Raw genomic sequence first — 25,009 nt, 5'->3', positions numbered from 1 at the left:
TCTCTCTAGTGGAGGGGTAGTTAATGAGGTGCTGGGGCAGACTACAGGGCTGAAAACTCACCCTGTTCATCTCTGCTCACTGGCATGGCTCCTACAACAGAATGGGACCCTGCAGGCTCACTTCTCAGGTGCCAACTTGCTTTAGGATTCCATGTTTAGAACTTTGACTTATTTTAGTCTTAAGGAAACAACTGGGAGGGGACTCCCTTGTTCATCTGGTCCTTCCTCAAACTCAGTATAAAGGAAACCACTGGAATTATCCTATCTTTTTTTTTGGCATCCCTAGGAACTGGGAACTCAATCCACAGTAGGAAAGGCATCCGTTCTCAGAGTTCTTCAAGCGGAAATCAGATTCTCTCTCTAAGCCCCATCTTCTGATCCTAGAGCTGCTTGTTGGGATTATACAGAGCAAGGTTCATTCCCCTCAGCTGGTAAACACTAGAAGATTAAGACTTCCATGGACTCCTGGAGTTTTAAAGCCACAGAGGCACTCAAGAGATTCTTTCTTTCAGTACCCTCCTATCAGCTGTGAATGGGGAAAGCCACTTGTCCAGGTCATACAACCAGTCTGAAGGACCAAGCTCTTGCCTCCTTCTCTCTTCCCTTACTACCTGAGAATGCAAAGTCAGATTCCTTATACTTCTCCAATCAAACCATGCGCATCACTACTTTGCCCAACCCTTTCACCCCCCTTCAGAATTTCACCAAATTGTTTTAACTTTGCCTGGAAATAGTTGTGGAAATGACTACCATTACATTAACACTGTAATGTAGAAACACTTGTTTATCAACATTTTGTATGCTTTATTGAAAGTTGACAAGTGCAACAGTTAAATACAGTGACACCTTACAACTGTGTAGAGAACATGCACAGAAACATATGCAGATAACTACTATACAGGTAATATGCAGAAACCCCTACTGGGAAATCCATTAGCTAGAACTCCACATCTTTCAAAGGTATTCAACCAGTTCAATCAAAGGATTTCAGTGAACAGGGAGTGACTTCAAGATACTCAGCAGCTAGAAGATTGCAGATTACACAAAGTGACTAACTGTGCCAAATTCTTAAAATCTCTTTAGGGAGGTGTGTCTTGCTTCATGGGTTTTTCACGGAGATCGCTATATAAAAGACAATCCACACCTCTTCAGACAGCCAATGAAACATCTAAATTGCAATCTGTACAACCTAAATAGTAGTTACAGTCCTCTATTGTACAAAATAGTTACACTACATACACAAATATACAATAAGCAAAACAACCTTCATGGTAAGAGAGCTTAGGTCCCAGCTACCTGTCACCATTTAGTCACGCTAATAGTTTTGTGTCATCCACTGTTTCGGAAAGAGGCACAGTACAATTTTTTTTTTTTAATGGAGTCTGGTGACAGTCATCGTTTGTACAATGAACTATGTTTTCCCCTCATCTTAGGTGAGACTAAGCTTCACTCTTGACCTTCACCTCCCTTTCCAGTTCCTCCCCGGGGAGGAGAGGAAAGTCCAGTGGCAAGCTCCTCTGCTTCGGAACCCCATGGAGTACACTACCATGCAAGCAGGAAGAACTCTTGGAGGTGGCGGGGTGGGGAGCAGGGGCGGGGGGTGGGGATGAAAAGGCACAACAGCTCCTCAGAATGAATGAAACTATTTCTCACGGTTCTGCCAAGCTGCATGAGGTCCCAGTATATCCATGCTAATTCTCTGATTAACCTTTAACTCACCCAACTAAGAAATTTCTTCAAGCCGAAAGCATATGAGTGTTTAATACTGGAAAAAAGAGAAAATGGCATGTGTCAGTCTCACGTCTCTTTTGCAGCGAGCAATGAAATGGGTGACGGTGGAGGCGGACCCCTCCCCTAGTACATCTTCCCGCGTCTGTTCAGTTCAGACCACAGCAGCCAGTTCTTCGGGGGCCGGGATGGCTACGCGGTTGGTCCTGAGCCCTGGGACGCTGGCTGGGCTGGGGGCTGTGTGGTCCCCTGTGGCTGTGTGGTGGCAGGGGGCGAGCCAGTCTGCAGCTGGGCCTGGAACTGGGCAAGCTGCTCGGGACTGGCCAGTGTCTTCAGCAGATTGTTCTCCTGCTCCAGCTGGGAATTTTTCTCTATGAGTTCCTTGATCTGTTCCTTGAGGACCTCCACTTCCTCTCTAACCGCATACATCAAATGGCTTTTCACCAGATCCTGAAAGGGAGACAAGGAAGGGGGGTGGGGGAGAAAGGTTTAACGTTCTATTGACTGTTTCCCGGACTCTGAATTGTTAAAACATTTTGCACGTCTCTCCCTAACCACTGACATATCCTGCCTTTAGAGGTTCATTTAACAGGCTCCAGGGGGAAAAGACGGAATACCACCCTAACTGTACAATACTTCAGTTTAACGTATAAGTGATCAAGGTTTTGCTTTCCTTGCAGCCGTTGGCCAGGAATGCCTACGCTCAGGTTTCCTATTAGAGATGGCAAAATGCAGCCAGGCTGCAGCTCGGCGCAGAAAAAAGCTGGGCTCAGGGATGTCCAGCCCCGGAGCAATGGGAGCCACGACCCCGCCCCCAAGCCCCTCCCTCCGCCCGCCGGGACCGCCTCCCTCAGCACCGGCTGCAGCCAGTTCCTACAGAGCGTATTGCCGCATTTTCCTCCCCCCCACCCCCCCTTTTCGTGATTAAGCTGACATCACAGAAACCTGGGCAGCCGTCGCAGCCAATGGGCGCTCGAGTTATTTATAGCTCCGAATTAAAGGTTCGGAGTTTGCCTAGCAACAGTGGGCAGAGAATCCCGTGAGAAGAGCCACAGGCGCTGCTCCAATAACAAAGAACGGCCAAGGCGGAAATAAAAAATAGGAGAAATCCAGGCGCAGCCTGAGACTGAGAAACTTTTCTCCGGCTCTTCTTCATTGTGCAGGAGCCTCCACCACCCGGGAGCCGTTTGGCCCCGTGTAGGAGGCTCCTTCCCGAGACCCCCACTTCTGGGGCCCTCCCCGCTCCCGGCTCCGCGGTAAACCTTAGGATCCCTAGGAAAGCCACATCACTAGCGATGTGCCCGAGACCGAAGGACACGCTGGGCCAGCGCTTTCCCAGCAATTCCCCAGCAAAAAAGAGGCAGGCACCTCCGCCAAAATCTTGACGGTTGTTTGAAATCGATGCTGGAAAGAACATCGAATACCCGCAGGGTCCCTTTCTCTCTCCTTAGCAGCCCCGGTGTGTGGCTTCATGCTGGCAGAATGGAGACAGTGCCGGCATTTCCAAATGTATGAAGAGCAGTCATCATCATCTACGGATGCGCTCCTTTCATCCCAAGACACCCTGCATTTTGTACTGTGCCCACATTAAGTATAAACGATTTTTAAAACAGTACATACCATAGCTTGCTCGATTTTGTTGTCAATAGCTACCACACTTGCACCAGATGAGCTGAAAAAGAGAAGGGGAAAAAAAATCAATAAATGGGATCTTTTTTTTCTATCCCAGACAAAAACAATTCCCCAATTCTGTGGTCTTACTAACATCATTTTCTGAACATGCTTTAATGCTATGTAATATATCACCCTCTAGAAAACACCAGCCACTCTCTTCCTAACGAATATCCAGACATTTCCCTATTTTAGTGAGCCACAAAGGCTAAATTATATAATATGGTAAAACCCTGTGCTCTGGCAAGACCTGCAAAAACAAGGCTATTCGGAACATCTCAAAAAGCAACATCCATGTCACCGTAGCCTCTCAGTAATGGACAAAGGAATTCGCCGGGCTATCTTTCACCTGCATTATTACAAGGATCTCACGAGTAAATTTTAAAAAGTATCCCAGCCGACATTTACCTATTGTCAAGTCTCACAGAGGCGTTTTCGGTCCCAAGCAAGGATGACAAGAAAGAAATTGAAAAATGTCTCAGTTGGTAAACTCCTAGATCCATCGCCACTGGTCTACACCATTGGGATTTCATGCAATTGCAGCCAAAAACACCCTCGCAGGAAAATAAAAAAGGGAATACCAGCCGCCTTGTTGGGGCTAGGTAAAAATCTTCTAGCTTTACGCAGCTCAGGGAGAAACAGAAAACAGCAGCACTAATTGAAAGAAGCCCGGCTTCTGGGGCTTGGAGATTCCAGGAAGACGCAGATCCCACTGCTGTGCGGAGAAGGCTCCCTGGTCAGCAGCCGGGCTCCACTAGGCTCTAGTCTAGGGCTCCCCGTCTCCGTGCAAAATATATGCAGGAAAGAGCCGCGCCGATTGGCCAGCGCGCCGCTGGATCCGCCCCCTCCTCCCTTCCCCGCCGTCCTCCCGCTGCTCCGCCCCCTCCCCACCCCCACCCCGCCCCCAGCCTCCCCACCGGCTCCTCGGGTGGGCTGGCCCAGGCCGCGGCCTCAGGAGCCTGGAAGCGGGCCGCAGGGGCCTCCAAGATCAAGGAAGGACCGAGCAGTGCTCCGGCGGAAAACGCCGAGGAGTCCTGAAAATGCGATTAGGGCTCCGCACGTGCTTACGTTTAAGGGAGTCAGACCCCGTCCCTGGAGCTGCCTGTCCCCGTGGCTGCCGAACGGCGAAAGCTGCTTATTTGCAACCAGAACCGTCTGAGCTACTGGGCATGCCCAGTCCCAGCACTTAAAGACTCGCAGGAGCTGGAGTATCTCGATTTCAATTATCTCGTTGTAACAGGCAGCAGTAATTGGAGGACTTTAAGGGTAGTTTTATTTATAAAGATACTGTAATAATACTTTTTTTTAAGCTAGTGAATTTTAGAGGAAAAAAATCATATCTCTGTTTTGAGAGAGTCTACCTTTCTATGAATGTATCAATTATGTGTAGAAACAAAAAACAGTACATAGTCTTTTCTACGCATATATAAATTGAAGCCAAAAGGAATCTACCAGATGAAAGGAGATCTCAAAAGTTCCCATTAACATAAACCTTAAAATTGCATTTCCTTCCGTGTATAGCTAGGGGGAAAAAATCCGCAAGTTGAATCCTTCCTACATAAATCTATTTTCACTTTAAGTCCCTAAAGCAAGTTTTTAGATGTTAAGTGCAATTTCTATAAGAGTCAGTCCTTTGAGCCTTCTTACATCAGCGGAATTGAGATACTGTAAAGTCTGTATGTCACCCTTATTGCCACACTGACCGAATAATTCCCTTCTCTAAACCAAAATTAAAAGATCTGAGTGTGAAATAGCTTAACCCGTTACATAATTTTCTTCTATTAATTTAAAATATTTGCAAGAAAGTACCAACTGAGTTTAAAGTTTAACATACTATAAGTCTAAGGCCTTAGGGTCACTTGATTATTATAGGTTATAAACAGCTTGCAATTCAGTATGTTTAAGAAGGTACATTTAAGCCTCTACAATACTGCCCTCTAATGGCGTAATCCTATAAAAACAGAAACAAAAAAATACTAAAGACTTTCAAATAAGCAAATTGTATCATCACAAGTAATTCCAACATAAAACTTGACCACAGAACATATATAGGTACTATTCTATTCACATACATACACACACAAACCCACATATGGTCTTTCCTCTCTCAAGCATTCTCTCTTAAGCAGAATCCTTTAATTTAGGAAATTTTAAGTTGCTAGTGGAGCCTCTTAGATAAGTTGACCCAATGTTGGCAGAGTGTGTTTGGTTTTAGAAACTGTCCGAAATGGTTAGGTACCAAATCTGGTGAATGTGGAAGCTAATGAAAGGGCAGTTAATTCTCTTCGGGGTTAAAAAACCAAGGCAGGATCATTCTTCGTCATTTTAAGGTTTATGTTGTTCTCTAAACTTTAAGGCTTTGCTTTTGAATAACAAATGATATTCAAGTGATATTCAAATATGTGTTGGCATATTTATAATTTACAAAAATTATATATTATGATACAAATTTATTTTCAAAAGGAAAACAGTAAGTGGAAGTTCAAAAATTGTGGTCTGTATGTCTGTGAATCTAGGCACAATTATTATTTACTACATTATAGTTTCTATACATTTTGAAAGTTACAGTTATCATTATGTGATTAAGTCATTTACAGATTTAAATGGAATGGCAACTTCACAGGAAAAAGTAAGGCATCACTTAAGTTGTAAAAAGAGCTTAAAAAAACCAAAACTCTAAGATCATATATAGAAAAGAATTTTAAATTCCCACTGGTTTAAGAAGATTAATAAATTTAACTGAATTTTATTTATTTGTGATGTTCCTGAAAATAGAAAGTTACAAGCTGGTCATGTTTTCATTTCATTCATTCCAACTGATCATCCATTAAGCTAATAGAAGCCAATATCCGATTTGCAGTCTGTCTACCCATATCTCTACAGTGGGACATTATGGTCATCACCAACACTTTGCTATTTTAGATACACTTGCAAGACACATCCTTGCACATATACCCTTGAACATCTGTAATATATTTCTGGAGAATCTGCTGGGAAAAAAATGATAATTAGAAATCTATTTCTTTTCCTATCTTTTCCATAAATGTGCTAGGTTCCTTTAAGATAGATTTTCTTTTTAACTAGAGAAAAAAATTTAATCTCTATGAATGTTATAGACTTTGTTAGATTTGTTAAGTTTGACTTTCATTTCTTTTTTTTTAACTTTTTATTTTGTACACATATACAACTGATCAATGATGGTGTGATAGTTTCAGGTGAATATCAAAGGGACTCAGCCATACATAGACAAGTATCCACTCTCCTTGGGGGAAAGGTTGGGGGGAAGGGAGAGTTAGGGAGTTTGGGATGGACATGTACACACAGATATATTTAAAATGTATAACCTACAAGGACCTACTGTATAGAGCATGGAACTCTGCTCAATGTTATGTGGTAGCTTGGATAAGATAGATTTTAAATTGAAAACTGAAAAGACATAATTTCAAAAAGAAGGCAACGAGATTAGAGACCTCTACAGAGAGTCCATGGGTCAGGAATGTCTGAGGCCCAAAGGACTAAAATTACTTTCCAGCTATTACAGACAGTTTCTTCCATTTACAAAATAGAACATCTGTGAGTTTAGTGTCCAGAGTTTAACCAAGGACAGGATAAACACTTGCATGCCTCCAGGAGAGACCCCTGAAGGCATGGATGATACTAGTCCCCTTCAGACACCGGGCAGAGGTCAAGAGGTCTCACTCCAGTGGGGAATCTGGATCACAGGAAAAAGCCCGGACCTTTAAGACTGGGTGGTTATTTGTTGATTTTGTTGTTCTGTTCTGTTCTGCCTAAGTGCCTTTTTACCCGGATTCCAATTCAGTCATTTCTGCATATTAATAGCACATATGCTAATTCAGTAGCATGTGCTCTTCTTCCAAACTTGATAGGTACAATATAGGTAAAGACCCTGATGCTGGGAAAGACTGAGGGCAAGAGAAGGGGGAGGCAGAGGATGAGATTGTTGGATGGCATCACTGACTCGATGGATGTGAGTTTGAGCAAGCTCTGGGAGATGATGAAGGACAGGGAAGCCTGGTGTGCTGCAGTCCATGGGGTCACAGAGTCGGACAGGACTTAGTAACTGAACAACAGCAACAACAATATAGGTAGAGTTGGTGACCAACCACTCAAACAGGACACCCTGTTTGTCCCTCTGTCCAGACTCTGCAAATCTAAACTGACTGCCGCAGAAGAGGCTAAAGCAGAGAACCCCAAGCTTGACCGAACAGCTGTTGTCTAGGGACTGCTCACCACCTTCACTTTCTAGTCCACTCTCATAGGTGCTGGGGGTCATTTTACCAGGTTTAGCAAATGAAACTACAGGACTCCAAATTAAAGCTGAATTGAAGATAAACCATGAATAATGGTTTTATTGTTTGGATCCTGCACACTGTTGGAACAAGAAAGAATGTCAAAAAAAATTAAGAAAAATTCAACCATACTTTAAATTTCCTTGATTTCCATTGAAGAGATGGAAGATAAAGTTGAGAAAATCTTCCCCAAAATAACAGAACAGAAGAAACAGAGATGGAAACATGAGATACAAGATAATGAACGGGTCCATCTAGGAGGAGGTCCAAGAGCAAAACAGAATGAATTCCAAAGACATAGAACAGAGGAGTGGCAATTACCAACGAAATAATTTAAGAATATGTCCAGAACTGAAGGGCGCAAGTCTCCTGACTATAGGAGATGACCAAATGGCGGCCACCATTAATGAAAACAGCCCTACACCAAAGCACATCACAACAAAGCTAAAGATCACTTGGGACAGAGAAAATCCTTAAAGCTCCCAAACAGATAAAAGCAAGGTACAAACATAGATACCAGTATCAGAATGGCTGTTTTGGCCACTGGGAAACAATGGAGAAACTGCTTATAAAATTCTAAGAGAGAAAGGTTTTTTATGTGGTCAAATCATTTAAATGTAAATGTATCACAAGAAGATTTTCAGACATTTTAGACACCAAAATGGAGGAGCAAATCAGGGAAAGGGGTTTAAAGCAAGAGGAATAAGTTCTAGAGATTGGCATTACAACCTTGCACCTGAAATCAATAATACGATGTTGAAAATGTAAAACTTTGAGAGGGTGGGTCTCAGGTTAAGTCTTCTTACCACAATAAAATGAAAATTTAAAAAAAATAAGAAATACATTCATTCCCCCAGAAAGAAAAGACGGCATGAGAAACATGAACCAGGGACTCAAATGCTGGAGAGAAAGAAGGGAATCACCAGGATAAGGGACGTTCCTGGCTGTCCAGTGGTTAGGACTTCACGCTTCTACTGCAGGGGGCATGGGTTCGATCTGTGGTGCAGGAACTAAGATGCTGCATGGTTCAGTGAAAAAAACCCAAAAGAAGATGATGGGGAAGGAAATCTGGGGATGGCAGGTGCTAATAAGCAAACCTCAGCAGCAACAGGTATGTAATTGTGGGGGAAAGTGAGAGCCTTTGGGAGGCAGCACTTTGGTGTGAATAAACAGAGACATGATCTAATAGATCTGAGCATCTGTGGGGGCAGGGAGCTAAAGCCAGGTATGAACCAGATCTAATGGAACAACTAGGTAAGTTCAAAGACAGTTTTACAATTTTGCAGAAATCAAAAGTAAAGGAAAAAAGAATGTTCATAGATAAAACTTGACTATAATAATTCTTAAAATTGTTTTACTGGTTTAACTTTAAAAAGTTAAGGTTACTGGGAAGGTTGTGGGAAGAAGAAATGCATTGTAGAAAAAAACAATGTTAAGAATGGTGTAAAAGTGCTAAATCCTCCTCTACTACGGCTTGATTATATAATACCTACAATTGACAGAGCAAGAAATAACAGTATTACATATTATTACATGGACATGTGTGGGTAAATTTGAGAAATTACAAGTGGCTGCCTGCTGAGGCATAAATTCATGGACTGAAAAAAGGAAATTGCTAACTTTTTTTCCTATTCACTCTATTTTTAGGTATGTACAGGTATTGCTTTGATTAAAAAATGTTTTCAAGAGGGAGAGTGGGATCTTCAGGGAGCTGCTCTGCTCCCAGGTTTCACACATGAGGAAACTGCCTGAGGCTGGGGGAAGAGCCACCCAAGAGAAGCAGCAGAACAATCTTTGGCAATCACACAGGGTTGGTGATACCACCAGCCTGGGTGAAAAAGAAAAAAAAAAACTTGTAAACACAGGATGCCAGATATTTAGAAGGACAGTGCCAAGGTCATGATGAAAAGTTAGTTCTAGACTGATGGGTGTTTGGTCTTATGTAAAGCAGTTTAAAAGGAAGCCTTGGCATATATCCAAATAAAACTATAATTCAAAAAGATACAGGCACCCCTACATTCACTGCAGCACTATTCACGAGAGCCAAGATATGGAAACAACCTACGCGTCCATCAAAAGATGAATGGATAAAGACAATGTGGTACATGCATACAATGGAATATTACTCCACTATAAAAAAAGAATGGAATAATGCCATTTGCAGCAACATGGATGCAAGTAGGGATTACCCTTCTAAGAGAAGTCAGTCAGAAAGAGGACAGATACCATGTGATATCACTTATATGTGGAATCTAAAATACGAGATAAACGACTTCTTTTTCTGTGGTGGTTGCCAAGGGGAAAGGGGGTGGGAGAGGGTAAGGGTAGGAATTTGGGGTTAGCAGATGCAAATTATTATATATAGAAAGGGTAAACAACAGGTCCGACTGGACAGCACAGGGAACTATATTCAATATCCTATGATAAACCATAATGGAGAAGAGTATGAAAAAGAATGTATATAACTGAGTAACTGCTGTACAGCAATAATTAACAAAGCACTGTAATTCAACTATACTTCAATAAAAAATAAAACAGATAAACATAAAAGGAAGCTTTGAAAAGATCAAACTGTTTCCAAGTAACTTAATTTTTTCTCGAAACAAGGCTAGGAGATATTAAATAAAATACAGCTAGCAACCAATAATTCACAATGTCTGGCATCCAATGAAAAGTACCAGACATACAAACAAGCAGGGAGATATGACTCATGATGGGGAGGAAAATCGATCAATCAAAATGACCCAGATATGACAAAGATGATATAATTTGTAGGCCAGGACTGAAATATAACCATGTTTTATATGTTCAAGAAAGTACAGGTAAACATTAGCATATTAAGTGCAGAAAACCCAATTTACAAGGATGAAACACATGATTTGGGAAAAAAGGCTGATGGGATTAACAGCAGATTAAACAGGGCAGAAATATTAGTGATATATTAGCAATAGAAACTAACCAAAACAAAACAGAGGAAAAACAAAAAAATTATTATTGCTCCACATTATTGAACTGTGGAGCAATTTCAAACAATCAAATAAATTTCTAGTGAAGTCCCTGAAGAAGAGAAGAAAGGAAGGGAGGGGAACAATATTTGAGGCAATTATGGCAATTTTCTCCATATCTTATTGAAAAAAAAATAAATCCAAGAAGTTTAACAAACCTCAAGCAAGAGAATTATGACGAAAACTGCAGCAAGGTATATCATCATCAAATGGTGAAAACCAGCAATAAAGAGATCATCCTAAAAGCTGCCCAGAGAAAAGAACTAGACTATAATATACACAGAGCAACAAAGGTGAGACTGGAAACAGACTTCTGGTTGACAGAAGAGTGTGGCAGTATCTTTCAAGCGCTGAGAGGAAATTCTGAAAAGTCTATCAACTTCCAAGTCTGTCCCCAGTGAAAATATCTGTCAAAAATAAAGATGAGGGACTTCCTTGGTGGTCCAGTGGCTGAGACTCTGTGCCCCCAATGCAGGGGCCTGGGTTCAATCCCTAGTCAGGGAACTAGATCTTACATGCAAAAGATTACAAAAGATTCTGCATGCTGCAATTGAGACCTGGCACAGCCAAATAAATAAATATTTTAAAAAAGAAAACAAAATGAGGATGAAATTCTTTTTCAGAAAGTTGGAAAGAGTCAATCACTGCCAGTGATAAGAAATTTATCACTATAAGAAATTTTGCACAAAAGAATGAAGAGCATCAGAAATGGGAACTATGTAGTAAAACACAAAAATACTTCCCTTAACTATTATTTCTCTTAAAAAAAAAACAACTATTATATCTCTTTTAAAAAATAACTGACCATTTAAAGCAAAATTAGTAACAGTATATGAGTGAAAAGGGGCTATATCATACATAGAAGTAAAATGCATGACAAAGCAGAACACAGACCAGGAGGGGAGAAGGAGTGGATACTGCTGCATAGTTCTTAGATTACTAACAAGTAGATGTGATAAGTTAAAGATGGATTCTACAAACTCTAAAGTAATACCTGAAATAACAATAGAGTTATAGCTATTAATAATAAGCCAATAAAGAAGATAAAATGGAATGATTAGAGAAAATACAATCTAAAAGTAGAAAGAAAGAAAAGAGGGATGAACAAAAAGCAAACAAGAGTACACTTAAACCAACTGTAGCAATAATCACATTAAATATCAATGTTCTCAATTAAATATCTTAATTAAAAGGTAGAGATTGTTAGATTAGATAAAAAAGCAAGACACAACTAATGCTGCCTTTAAGAAATAATTCTTTAAATATAAAGGCATAAATGGGCAAAATAAGAGAATGGAAGAAGATCCTCGATGTTAAAATAATCAAATGTTGAATGCTGAAAAGGTTATATATTTCAGAGCAAGTAGACTGCAAAGCTAAATCATTTCCTAATGAATAAAAGGATCAATTTATCAAGAGGTCAGACAAATCCTAAGTGTTTAAACATTGATAAGAGAGCTTCAAACTACATTAAGCAAAAACTGATAGAACTGTAAGGAGAAATAAAAAAAAAATCCAAAATTGTAGTTTTCAACAATCCTCAGTAACTGAAAGACAGTAAACAGAAAATAAGAATACTGAACACTTGAATAACTGTCAAGCACTTGACCTAATTGGTTTTTGTAGAACATTCCCTCCAGTAGCAGCAGAATATACATTCATTTCAAGCACACATGGCATTTTTACCAGGAGAGACCACATTCTGAGCCACAAAACAAGTCTCAATAAATTTAAAAGAATTCAAATCATACAAAGCATGCTGTATACACACATTGGAATTGAATTAGAAATCAATGACATAAAATTATTTGGAAAATCTCCAAATATTTGGAAATAACATATACCTAAATAACCTATAGAGGTCAAATAAAAGGGAAATTGGGAAATATTTTGAACTGAGAAAAGAATAAAATAAACATAGCATATTACATTTATTTTAATAAATATAACAACTTAGATATAATGAACAAATTCCTAGAAAAACAAAAACTATCAAAACTCACTCCAGGAGAAACAGGTAATCTAAATGGTCTCTTTTAAAAATTAATTTGTAATTTAAAATCTTCCTATGCCAAAACCCTCAGGCCCAGATGGTTTCAGTGGTAAACATTTAAGGAAGAAATAATACCAATTCTATACAAACTCTCTTCCAGGAAACTAAAGAGGAGAAAATACTTCCCAACTCATTCTACAAGGCCAGCATGACCCTAATACTAAAATCAGGCAATGACGTTATAAAAAAAAGAAGACAGCTATAGACCAATAGCCCTACTAAACAGAGATACTAAAATTCTTTAAAAAGTTTTGGCAACTTGACACCAGTTATATAATCAGGACCAAATGGCATTTATTCTGAGAAGGCAAGGTAAACATTCACTGTATGATTAGTCAACAGACTAAAGAAAAATTACAGGGTCATCTCAATAGAGACAGGAAAAAGCAATCTGACAAAATTCAACATCCATTCATAATTTAAAAAAACCTCTCAGCAAAATAGGAATTGAAGTTCTTCAACCTAAAAACCATTCAGTTCACATCACACTTAACAATATAAGAATGAATGCCTTCCTCTTATGATTGGAAGAAAAGGCAAGAATGTCCAATCTCAGCAATACTATTCCATGTGACACTGGAGGTAACAGTAATAGGCAGGCAATAAGGCAAAAAAAAAAAAAAAAGAAGGAAGGAAGAACAAAAGAATGGATATCCAGATTAAAAAGAAAAAAAAAAACTATCCTATTAACAGATAATATGATTGTCTGTGGGGTTTTCCAGGTGGCACTAGTGGTGAAGAACCCGCCTGCCAATGCAGGAGACATAAGAGACTCGAGTTTGAACCCTGGGTCAGGAAGATCCCCTGGAGGAGGGCACGGCAACCCACTCCAGTATTCCTGCCTGAAGAATCTCACAGACAGAGGAGCCTGGTGGGCTACACAGTTCATAGGGTAGCAAAGAGTCAGACATGACTGAGGCAACTTAGCACAAGATTGCCTATACAGAAAATCCCCAAGAATGCACACAAAAAACTACAGGAACTAGCAATAAGCATGTTCACCTAAGTCATGGGATATAAGTTCAATCAGAAAAATCAACTTATTCCTACGTACTAGCATAAACAATTAAACGCTGATATTTTTTACATTCCATTTACAATATCATAAAAACACGTGAAATAGGTGTAAAATCTAACAAAATATGTATAAAATCTGTACTCTGAAAACTAAGAAATGCTGATGAAAGAAATCTAAGAGAATCAAATAAATGGCGAGATAAACTGTGTTCACCAACTGAAAGACTCAACATGGCTAATAGGTCAATTACCCCTCCCCACAATAATGTATAGATTCGATGTAATCCCAATCAAAATTCCAGCAAGACTTCTTATAAAAACTGATAAAGTGATTCTAAAATTTATATGTAAAAGTAAAAGAACTAGAATGAGCCAAACAATATTAAGAAAAGTGCTGAAGGACTCCCACTCAAGACTTTCTGTAAAGTTACTCTCATCAGGATAGTATGGTATTAGTAAAAGGACAGATGTTCAGAGCAATGGAATAGAACAGAGAAGTTAAGAGACAGTCACATGCATATATGGAAACTGATTTGACAAAGATGTAAAACTGACTCCGTGCAAAAAGATAATATTTTCAACAAACAGTACTGAAACAACTAGATGGCATATAAAAAACAAAACCCAATTTGACCATTCCTCCCCACCATATGAAACATCAACTTAAAATGGACCATAGACTTAAATGTAAGATCCCAAACTATAATTCCTTGGGACCTTGGATTAGGCAAAGATTTCTTACATATGGTACAAGAAGCACCATGCATAAAAGAGAAAAAAAAAATCAATAAACTAGACTTTATTAACATGGAGAATTTTGGTTCTTTGAAAGACACTGTTACAAGAATGAAAATACAAACTATAGACTCTAATTAAATATTGCCAGTCACACATCTGATATAGGACTTATATCCAGATATATAAAGGATTCTTAAAACTCAGTAGCAAGGAAACAACCCAATTTTTTTAAAAATGGACAACACTTTATCAAAGAAGATGAAGATTGGTAATAGTACATGCTAAACATCATTAAAGAAATGCAAACTAAAACCATAATGAGATACAGCAACATAATTCCCTTCTCCAGGGGATCTTCCCGACCCAGGGATCGAATCCCAGGTCTCCCACACTGCAGGCAGATTCTTTATCATCTGAGCCAGGGAAGCCCCAATGAGATACCAGAGGGGGGAAATCTTTTAAAAATTTAACCTAAAAATATCAACTGCTGATGAGGCTACAGAGCAGTTGGAATGCTCATGTATTAATGGCAGGAATGCAAAATGGTATAACTGCTTTGCAAAACAGTTCAGGAGTTGCTTATAAAGTCAGACTCACTCTCCATAAAACCCAATAATCCCAGTCTAAGTTAGTGAGCACATGCTAAGTTGCTTCAGTCATGTCCGGCTCTTTGCGACCATATGGACAGAGAAGCCTGCCGGGCTACAGTCTGCCAGGCTTCTCTGTCCATGGGTTTCTCCAAGCAAGAATACTGGAGTGGGTTGTCATGCCCTCCTCCAGGGGATCTTCCCAACCCAGGGATCAAACCTGCATCTCCTGTGGCTCTTTGCATTGCAGGCAGATTCTTTACTGCTAAGCCACCAGGGAAGCCCTTTGCCATAATCACTCAAAAGTGGAAACAACCAAAATGTCATTCAATTGCAGAATGGATAAACAAATCATGGTACACCTATACCATGCAATACTACTCAGCCATAACAAGAAATTAAGTACTGATACACATAGGAACACGAATGAATCTCAAATACATTCGAATGAATCTCAAATATATTATGGTTAAGTGAAAGAAGCCAGAAAAGACAAACCTATAGGGACAAAAAACAAACCAACCAACCAGATCAGAATTTGCCAGAGCCTTGGGGTGAGAGAGGAGGTTTTTGTAGAAGATGGAACTGTTTCATTTCTTGATTGTGGTGATGGTTGCATAATCACTGTTTGTGTTTGTCAAAACTTGTAGAACTGTGTCTAAAGAGAGAAACTTTACTGTATGTAAATCACACTTTTAAAAAATGAAAGAAAAGAGTGGCTGCGTCTAGGTAGCAGGTGAGAGGACAAAAAAAGGAACAGCTAATATTTTTTTTCTATTAATTCTACCTGATCTTTATAAATGCATGTATATTTTTTATTGTGGTAAAACACATATAATCTGAAAGTTATCAACATAACCATCTTAAGTGCACAGTTGGGTGTTGTTAAGGGTATATGCCTTGCTGTAAAACAGCTCCCTACAACTTTTCCTTCCAGCAAGTCTGCAACCACGCATATGAAATAATCCCCACCCACCCCACCCCGCCCAGTAATCGGCACGCTACTGTCTGCTTCTGTGAGCTTACTTCTCTAGTCACCTATGCATGTATTTTGATTAAAAATATTTTAAAGTAAAAGCAAAGAGTAAAAACAAAAGTTATAATACAAGGACTTGAATACTTTCATTGACCAGACCTAAAAAAAAAAAATGTCTATTTCAGAACCAACTGCTCTATAATTATTTGAAATGTATTACTGGGTTTGAATTTTAAACTACAATTTTGCTTCGTCTTAAAGCTATCAAATTTGTTGGTAATTAACCTGCAGAAGAACAGAGGTATATTCATACTACAGGTTTCCTAAATCCCATATGAGGATTAGAAGACTCAACAAATTACTTGCTCAGAGGAAGAATTTCAAAAATCCTAACAAAATACTAGCAAATTTAAATTAATCTTTATTTTATTTATTTATACACACACATATAAGGCTCTCTATAAATATATTTTTCCTGTATCTTTCTGTGTATTTTCTCTCTAAATATATACAGTTACTTTTAAATTATTCTGAAGTTCTAGAAGCAGTCTCTGGTTCTTCCATGCCTGTCTGCACATGCCTCTCTCTATATATATATATTTACTTTATTTAATATAACTATCTTTTTAAGATTTTTTGACGTGGATCATTCTTAAAGTCTTTACTGAATTTGTTACAACACTGCTTCTGTTCTGCATCTTGGTTTTTTGGCCCTAAGGCACATAGAATCTTGGCTCCCTGACCAGGAACTGAACCTGCGCCCTCTGCACGGGAAGGCCTGCACTGGAATGTGAAGTCTTAACCACTGGACTACCAAGGAAGTCCCTAACATAACTATTAATTCCAAAATAATGCCCTTATGCTAAAAGAGTCAGCAGGGCTCAAATGATTAACATTCTCTTTTCTCCTTTTTATTGTCATGAAAATAAGCTCCTCAAAGCCAAGTTTCTTCATAAATCACTGCTTTTGCTAAATTGTGGTAGATTATAAAAATCAGAAGCCACGGGCAAAATGGGCGTCACAGATTTTGAAATCAAAAAACATAAAACTGCGAAGAAGCGAAAAGTTACCCTGATTATGATTTGCTATTTCAAGAACCTTGTGCAAGTCTATCAGAAATGAATACTATTTTCTATTTTACTTTTGCACAGCTATGGAAAACAGATGCTTCAGGCTCTTCTTTAACTTTTTAAAAGTAACCAGTTACTTTAAGCTATTTTTTTATGTTAATTTCCCTAAGATAACAACAGTGATGAGCAGTAGAGAAAGAAGAGCCAGTGGGGAGTATATTAACCATTATTCTGTACACAGAGAACCACGTAGGGCCATTAGAGTCGGTCCTTGGTGATCCTGAAACAAGCAGATGAAGCTCAACTGAGCAGTTTTATTTACAAAGGTGAAGATAAATACTAGAGGATTACATAGCTCCTGAATTTCAAATGCAGTACAGACTTAGGTAAACATTAGCGATTGGAAAAGGTAATTCTGTGCTAGGGACACTATGTGTTTAATAAATACCTTCTGCTTTGATCAAGGGATGCATTTCCATATTACGGTCTCTGACTCCAACTCTGTGACTTCATTGGACCTGAGGGTTTCTTTTACTGGTCTATGCAGAATTTTAGAGCTGAAATGGCCCTTAGAGATCACCGAGTTCTAATTTCCTTCTTCTGTAGGTTTAGAAAGTGAAGTTCAAAGACACTGTGTGCTTTGTACAGCATTTATCTCATCTACTGTAGGATAGGGGAGAGAACCACCTTCTGACTCAATATGCTGTCCTCTAGATCAGGAGTCCCAGATTTACATATAGAGATCTAAACCAAGGAATATTCACCTAGAGGGGTAGGATGGGGTTGGGCTGGGAGGGAGGTGCAAGGGGGAGGGAATATATGTATGCTGCTGCTGCTAAGTTGCTTCAGTCGTGTCCAACTCTATGCAACCCCATAGACGGCAGCCCACCAGGCTCCTCTGTCCCCGGGATTCTCCAAGCAAGAATACTCTAGTGGGTTGCCATTTCCTTCTCCAATGCATGCATGCATGCGAAGTTGCTTCAGTTGTGTCCGACTCTGTGCAACCCCATGGATGGCAGCCCACCAGGCTCCTCTGTCCACAGGATTCTCCAGGCAAGAATCCTGGAGTGGGTTGCCATTTCCAAATATATGTACACACAGCTAATTCACTTTGTTATACAGCAGAAACTGACACAACACTGTAAAGCAATTATATGTCAATAAAGATAAATAAAAAATTTTTTAAAGCTAAACAAACATGCAAATATATAGTATAGGAGATAGTGATAATACTGAGGAGAAAAAGAATGGAAACAGCAATATCCAAGATCAGAGAGGATAAATTTCAGATAAAGTCATCAAGAAAGCCCTCCATGAGAAAGTGACTCTTGAGTAAAAACCTGAAGGAAATGAAGCAATCAGTCATGGAAGAGCGTATCAAAGAGACAGAACAGGAAGAGGCAATGCTCATCTGATATTCATCAGTCCACAAAAAGAAACAGTCAAGCCATCATGAAGCATCATGGGGATGTGTGGTGAGCAGTATACAATGCAAGGGATGGCCCTGGCTTTCCTGGTACTCCGAAAGACTCCTTTCTTCTCTGGCAGAACAGTGACTGAAATCAACATTATGATACACAGTGCATTTAAGAAGCACTGCTGAGCATTTAACAGCAATATAGCCATAGGTATTACATACCATTTGGTATGCTCCTAAATTAGCTTCTTCAAAAATTATTTAGGGGTGCTTTTCACCTTTCAATAAAAACTCAAAAACTTTTCCTGCCTGGAACTATAAAAAAGTGATGTCCTTTTGTAGAATCATCTGCCTACAAAGTTCCAACACTAGAGATACAATGACAGCTCTCTTCTCTGAATCTTAGTTTAGACAGTTTCATGAAGCCATGAGAATCTCACAGGGTTTATTTCCTTCAGCTACAAAGCTGTTCAAACCTACTTCTGAGTGAATATGGTAGACTGAATACAGTCAGTTATATTATCCCTCTTGCTGCCAACAAACCACTAAAGAGATAGAGGATCTTGTTTTAAACACAGAAGGACAGAGTAAATGTGAGAGATGTCGATTTCAACAGCCTGGAAAAAAGATGGTAATGCATCAAGCTGAAACCAAAGCAAGACATACAGAAGCAAGACATATCAGAAGATAGCTGATATGCATTGAAGAATCCAATACTTCTAAAGCACAGGCTTCTCAAAGTACAAGGTACAGGCAAAATGAGAGTCTGTAGAGAAAAACAGACCCTTACCCATCCTTACCAACTGAATAACTGAGCAAGGCCTAACTACCCTCTAATAGAACCACCACCCAAAGAAAAAGGAACCTGAGGGAAACAGAGGGAATGAAGAAGCTTCAAAGATGCTAAAAGATTACATGGATAAAATAATGGAGATGGAGAGGGGCGGAGTAGAAAACAACAAAACACTACAGAAACTCATGGAAATTGAAAAACTGCTATTATAAAAGCACAAGTGAAAATTTCCTAGAATGAATGAAAAGTAAAGCTGAAGATATATCTCAGAACCTGAACAAATACCAAAAAGGGAAAAATAGGAAAGAAGAGAAAAAACAGCAGTATTATTTTTTTAAAAGCTGGATTGCTTTCTTTTCTATTTTTATGTTTTGGCCACACCACGCAGTATGTGGGTTCTTTGTTCCCTAACCAGGGATTAAACCTGTGCCACCCTCCCCGCCCCCCATCAGAAGTGAGGCGTCTTAACCACTAGACCACCAGGGAAGTCCCAGGACAGCAGCTTAGAAGGACTAACATCTGCAGCAAATATTCAATAAAAACTCAAAATTTTTGCAAACAGAACAGAGAATATGGAGGAGAAGAAAGTATCATAAAATAGTGCAAGAAAATTTCCTAGAGCTACAGATTATGCTTTTTTAAATTAAAAGAGACTATCAAGCACAATCTGTTCTGTTATAAAGCATATTGGGAAAACACAAATTGTTCCAACATAGCCTATACATTAGAGAACAACTTGAGCATAATTCATTTTTCACATTTGCTTAGGCTTATGTGTTCAAGCAATAATAGCTGAACACAAGGAAACCGCATCCAGCTGGATCAGGCTGCCTGGAAAAACAAACACACATCTCAAGCATATTATCAGCTACTCATAGTTTGATATCCTACAAAATTGTTTGCTATTCTTTTGCAAATCTTAACTTTTGTAACTTTTCTATATTAAAGGAAAAAAAAGCACGCATTCAAATCCCAAACATGTCTAACGACCCTGGTTCAAAAATACCAAGCAGTAGGCTGGGATTAACTGATGCGCACCACTGTATACAAAGCAGATAAACAACAAGGACTGCCTGCACAGCGCAGGCAACTGTATCCAATATCCTTTAATAAGCTATAGTGGCAAAGAATATGAAAAAGACTAGTGTGAGTGTGAGTGTGTGTGTAATGAACACAACTTTGTAAACCAGCTACACTTTAATTTTTAAAAAAATATCAAGCAGTGCATGAAAAAGGAAAATTTTTTAACTAATGAGGAAGAAGCTAACAATAGGATGTTTTGAAAGACATGAGAGAGTATGTGATATCTCTCCAGAGCAACAAGTATAAAGGAATCCACATTGTGAGACACCAAAGAACACCTGAACATAAAAGAAACATTTATAGCTACAGCAACTTCAAGTGATGTGAAGCCAGTGAGAACAAGCTCTTAAAAACCTTCCTGATTTCCAAACAAAAGGAAACAAAAAAGCCAAGAACAACCTTTTTCACAATCAAAGAGAAAGCACTATATCTACACAAAGATCCTAAATGGAAATCACTAGATGCTGCAGAAGTTGCTTCTTTTATTAACAATGCTACTAATGACTAGTAGTCTCAAAAATCTCTATAATTTTAAAGTTTCCAGCTGTCATTCTCTGTGAAGCAGAGAATGAAGAAGAGAAAACTGCTGAAGAATTTCCAGCAATGATATTCAAGTTAATGGAAAAAGGAGTTTATATATATGTATGTGTGTATATATATATATATAATCAAATTTCCAATTCTGATGAAATAGGTATTTACAGATGCTGATTGCAGCCAGGAAATTAAAAGACGCTTACTCCTTGGAAGGAAAGTTATGACCAACCTAGAGAGCATATTAAAAAGCAGAGACATTACTTTGCCAACCAAGGTCCATCTAGTCAAGGCTATGGTTTTTCCAGTGGTCATGTAGGGATGTGAGAATTGGACTGTGAAGAAAGCTGATCACCGAAGAATTGATGCTTTTGAACTGTGGTGCTGGAGAAGACTCTTGAGAGTCCCTTGGACGGTAAGGAGATCCAACCAGTCCATTCTAAAGGAGATCAATCCTGGGTGTTCATTGGAAGGACTGATGCTAAAGCTGAAACTGCAATACTTTGGCCACCTCATGCGACGAGTTGACTCACTGGAAAAGACTCTGATGCTAGGAGGGATTGGGGGTGGGAGGAGACAGGGATGACAGAGAATGAGATGGCTGGATGGCATCACTGACTCGATGGACATGAGTTTGAGTGTACTCCGGGAGTTGGTGATGGACAGGGAGGCCTGGCGTGCTGTGATTCATGGGGTCGCAAAGAGTCGGACACGACTGAACTACTGAACTGAACTGAACTGATAAGTGCATACATTTGATCTAAGTCTAAGAACTATGGCTACTGACACTGTTTTATATTATTGGATGGACTTAGAAAACTAAGTTTCTAAGGATGTCCAAGTCTGTTTATATCAAAATAGAAGGATTCTAGGATCCAATTCCAATTCTCAAATGGATTAGTGAAGACTGATTATTCCCAAGTCTCTAGATTCTATCAAAAATGAGCCTCTTTATGTTTCTAAGGTTCTGATATCAATGAAAATTCTCCTCATTCTCTTAATAGCATACACAATTCTATTCTTTTTAATTAACATTTTTTTATTGAAGGATAATTGCTTTACAGAATGTTGTTGTTTTCTGTCAAACCTCAACATGAATCAGCCATAGGTATACATATATCCCATCTTTATACATATATGTATAAAGATGCATGTATCTTTTGAACTTTCCTCCCATCTCCTTCCCCACCCCTCTAGATTGATACAGAGCCCCTGTTTGAGTTTCCTAGCCATACAGCAAATTCCCATTGGCTATCTATTTTATACATGGTAAAGTAAGTTTCCATGTTACTCTTTCCATACATCTCACCAACTCCTAAGAAAGAGTTGGCCTAAGAAAGAGATGCCAAAATGATGCTGACTTAGCCTTTTTAATTCCAACTAAAGTTATCACCTTCAAAAAACTCTTAAAAGCAATGATGTTATTTTTGTCCTTTGACTTCAGATATGTTATAAAATTTCAAATCTATTCATTCCTTGATGGGTAATGTCTTTTTAATGCTGCTTTAAAGATTTTATACTTTGGAATTTGTTGTTGTTGAGTTGCTAAATTGTCCGATTCTTTGCGACCTCATGGACTGTAGCACACCAGGCTCCTCTGTCTTCCACTGTCTCTGGGGAGTTTGCTTAAGTTCATATCCATTGAATCAGTGATGCTATCTAACCCTGCTTTGGAATTCAGTTCAGTTCAGTCACTCAGTTGTGTACAACTCTTTATGACCCCATGGACTGCTGCCAGGCTTCCCTGTCCATCACCAACCCCTGGAGCTTGCTCAAACTCATGTCCATTGAGTCAGTGATGCCATCCAACCATCTCATCCTCTGTCATCCCCTTCTCTTCCTGCCTTCAATCTTTCCCAGCATCAGGGTCTTTTCCAATGAGTCAACTCTTCACATCAGGTGGCCAAAGGATTGGCAGTTTCAGCTTCAGCACCTGTCCATCCAATGAATATTCAGGACTGATTTCCTTTAGGATGGACTGGTTGGATCTCCTTGCTGTCCAAGGAACTCTCAAGAGTCTTCTCCAACACCACAGTTCAAAAACATCAATTCTTCGGCGCTCAGCTTTCTTTATAGTCCAACTCTCACATTCATACATGACTACTGGAAAAACCATAGCTTTGACCAGAAAAACCTTTGTTGGCAAAGCAATGTCTCTGCTTTTTCATATGCTGTCTTGGTTGGTCATAGCTTTTTTTCCAAAGAGCAAGTGTCTTTTAATTTCATGGCTGCAGTTACCATCTGCAGTGATTTTGGAGCCCAAGAAAACTCAAATTTCCAAAAATCATTTCTTTGTATATACAATGGGGAGATAACACAAGGAAAGAACCTAGCATTTCTCACATCATTCAGGTTAATCAAGCAATTAAAGTCATGATCTTATGCTCTCAACTACTTGGTTTCAGACATAACTAGAGTTAATTGAAAGGTCAGTAAATTTCTCTACTTACTTTTTAAAACAGAAAGTTGCCTGAGAATAGCCTAATTAATAAGTAGTATTGTTACAGATTATACCCAAAAGAAATTTTTTCAACTATGAGAATCCCTAGCACATAAAAATTATGCCAAGAACCAATTCATAACAGTCATCCTAAAAAAGACTTCATTAAGTGGCTAAAAGTGAAAATGAAGTTGCTCAGTCGTGTCCGACTCTTCTCGACCCCATGGACTGAAGCCCACCAGGCTCCTCCATCCATGGGATTTTCCAGGCAAGAGTACTGGAGTGGGTTGCCATTGCCTTCTCCGCAAGTGGTTAAAAGGACAGCTAACGTTTTGCTTTAATCTCTGTAATATGATGAAGCACTTCCCAGGTGGCTCAGTGGTAAAGAATCTGCCTACCAATGCAGGAGATACACAAGATGTGGGTTTGACCCCTGGGTTGGGAAGATCCCCTGGAGGTGGAAACGGCAACCCACTGTAGTATTCCTGCCTGGAAAATCCCAAGGACAGAGGAGCCTGGCAGGCTACAGTCCATGGGGTCTCAAAGAGTCGGACACGACTGAGCATGAGCATATAATAAATTAGTTCAGAGAGTGATTCCCAATACTTTTAATATCTTATAGAAAATCCTCTTTTTTTTTCTCACCTATTTACTTGATGTCCCAAATTATGTTCCAGTCCTAACAGCCTCCTTCATAGAGCCCAGAAATAAACCCACACATATACTGTCAGTTAGTCAACAATAAAGGTGGTAAGAATACACAAAGGGGATAAGACAGCAGCCTCTTCAGTAACTGGTGTTGGGAAAATTGACGACTACATGTGACCATTTTCTCATACTACATACAAAAATAAATCCAAAATGTATTAAAGACTTAAATATATAAGATCTGAAGCCATAAAACTCCTAGAAGAAAATATCAGTAGTACAATCTTTGAGATCAGTCTTAGCAATATTATTTTGGAACTATCTCCTCAGGCAAGGGCAACAAAAGTAAAACTAAACAGATGGAGCTACATCAAACTAAAAAGCTTTTGCACAGCAAAGAAACTATCAGCAAAACAAAAAGGCAACTTGAGATGACATGTGCAAATGACACATCCAATAAGGGGTTAATACAATAAACTGTGGAACATTCTGAAAGAGATGGGAATCCCAGACCACCTGACCTGCCTCTTGAGAAACCTGTATGCAGGTCAGGAAGCAACTGTTAGAACTGGACATGGAACAACAGACTGGTTCCAAATAGGAAAAGGTGTACGTCAAGGTTGTGTATTGTCACCTTGCTTATTTAACTTATATGCAGAGTACATCATGAGGAGCGCTGGGCTTGAAGAAGCACAAGCTGGAATCAAGATTGCTGGGAGAAATATCAATAACCTCAGATATGCAGATGACACTACCCTTATGGCAGAAAGTGAAGAGGAACTCAAAAGCCTCTTGATGAAAGTGAAAGAGGAGAGTGAAAAGGTTGGCTTGAAGCTCAACATTCAGAAAACAAAGATCATGGCATCTGGTCCCATCACTTCATGGGAAATAGATGGAAAAACAGTGGAAACAGTGTCAGACTTTGTTTTTTTGGGCTCC

At 39.3% G+C, this 25,009-nt stretch overlaps 1 protein-coding gene across 3 annotated transcripts in view; it reads right to left on the bottom strand.

Annotated features, from left to right (window-relative positions):
* Positions 1–780: 780 nt before the first annotated feature.
* Positions 781–25,009, bottom strand: part of TSC22D1 (TSC22 domain family member 1) — a 131,618-nt gene continuing 107,389 nt past the window's right edge. For 2 of the 3 annotated variants that reach the window (XM_055426048.2, XM_088842768.1), the window contains 2 exons: positions 3,349–3,400; positions 781–2,178 (listed from right to left, as the gene is read on the bottom strand). In XM_055426048.2, coding sequence (XP_055282023.2) covers positions 1,921–2,178; positions 3,349–3,400 — 310 coding nt within the window. In that variant the 3' untranslated portion in view covers positions 781–1,920. Of the gene's footprint in view, positions 2,179–3,348; positions 3,401–3,807; positions 4,178–25,009 lie in introns of those variants that run through there. The other variant, XM_088842769.1, reaches the window with a different exon arrangement.

This window comes from Moschus berezovskii, chromosome 13 (assembly GCF_049115385.1).
Source record: "Moschus berezovskii isolate FMDL1 chromosome 13, NW_MosBer_1.0, whole genome shotgun sequence".
Taxonomy (NCBI): domain Eukaryota; kingdom Metazoa; phylum Chordata; class Mammalia; order Artiodactyla; family Moschidae; genus Moschus; species Moschus berezovskii.
The sequence above is the reverse complement of the archived record's forward strand: the minus strand, read 5'-3'. Positions and strand labels throughout refer to the sequence as shown.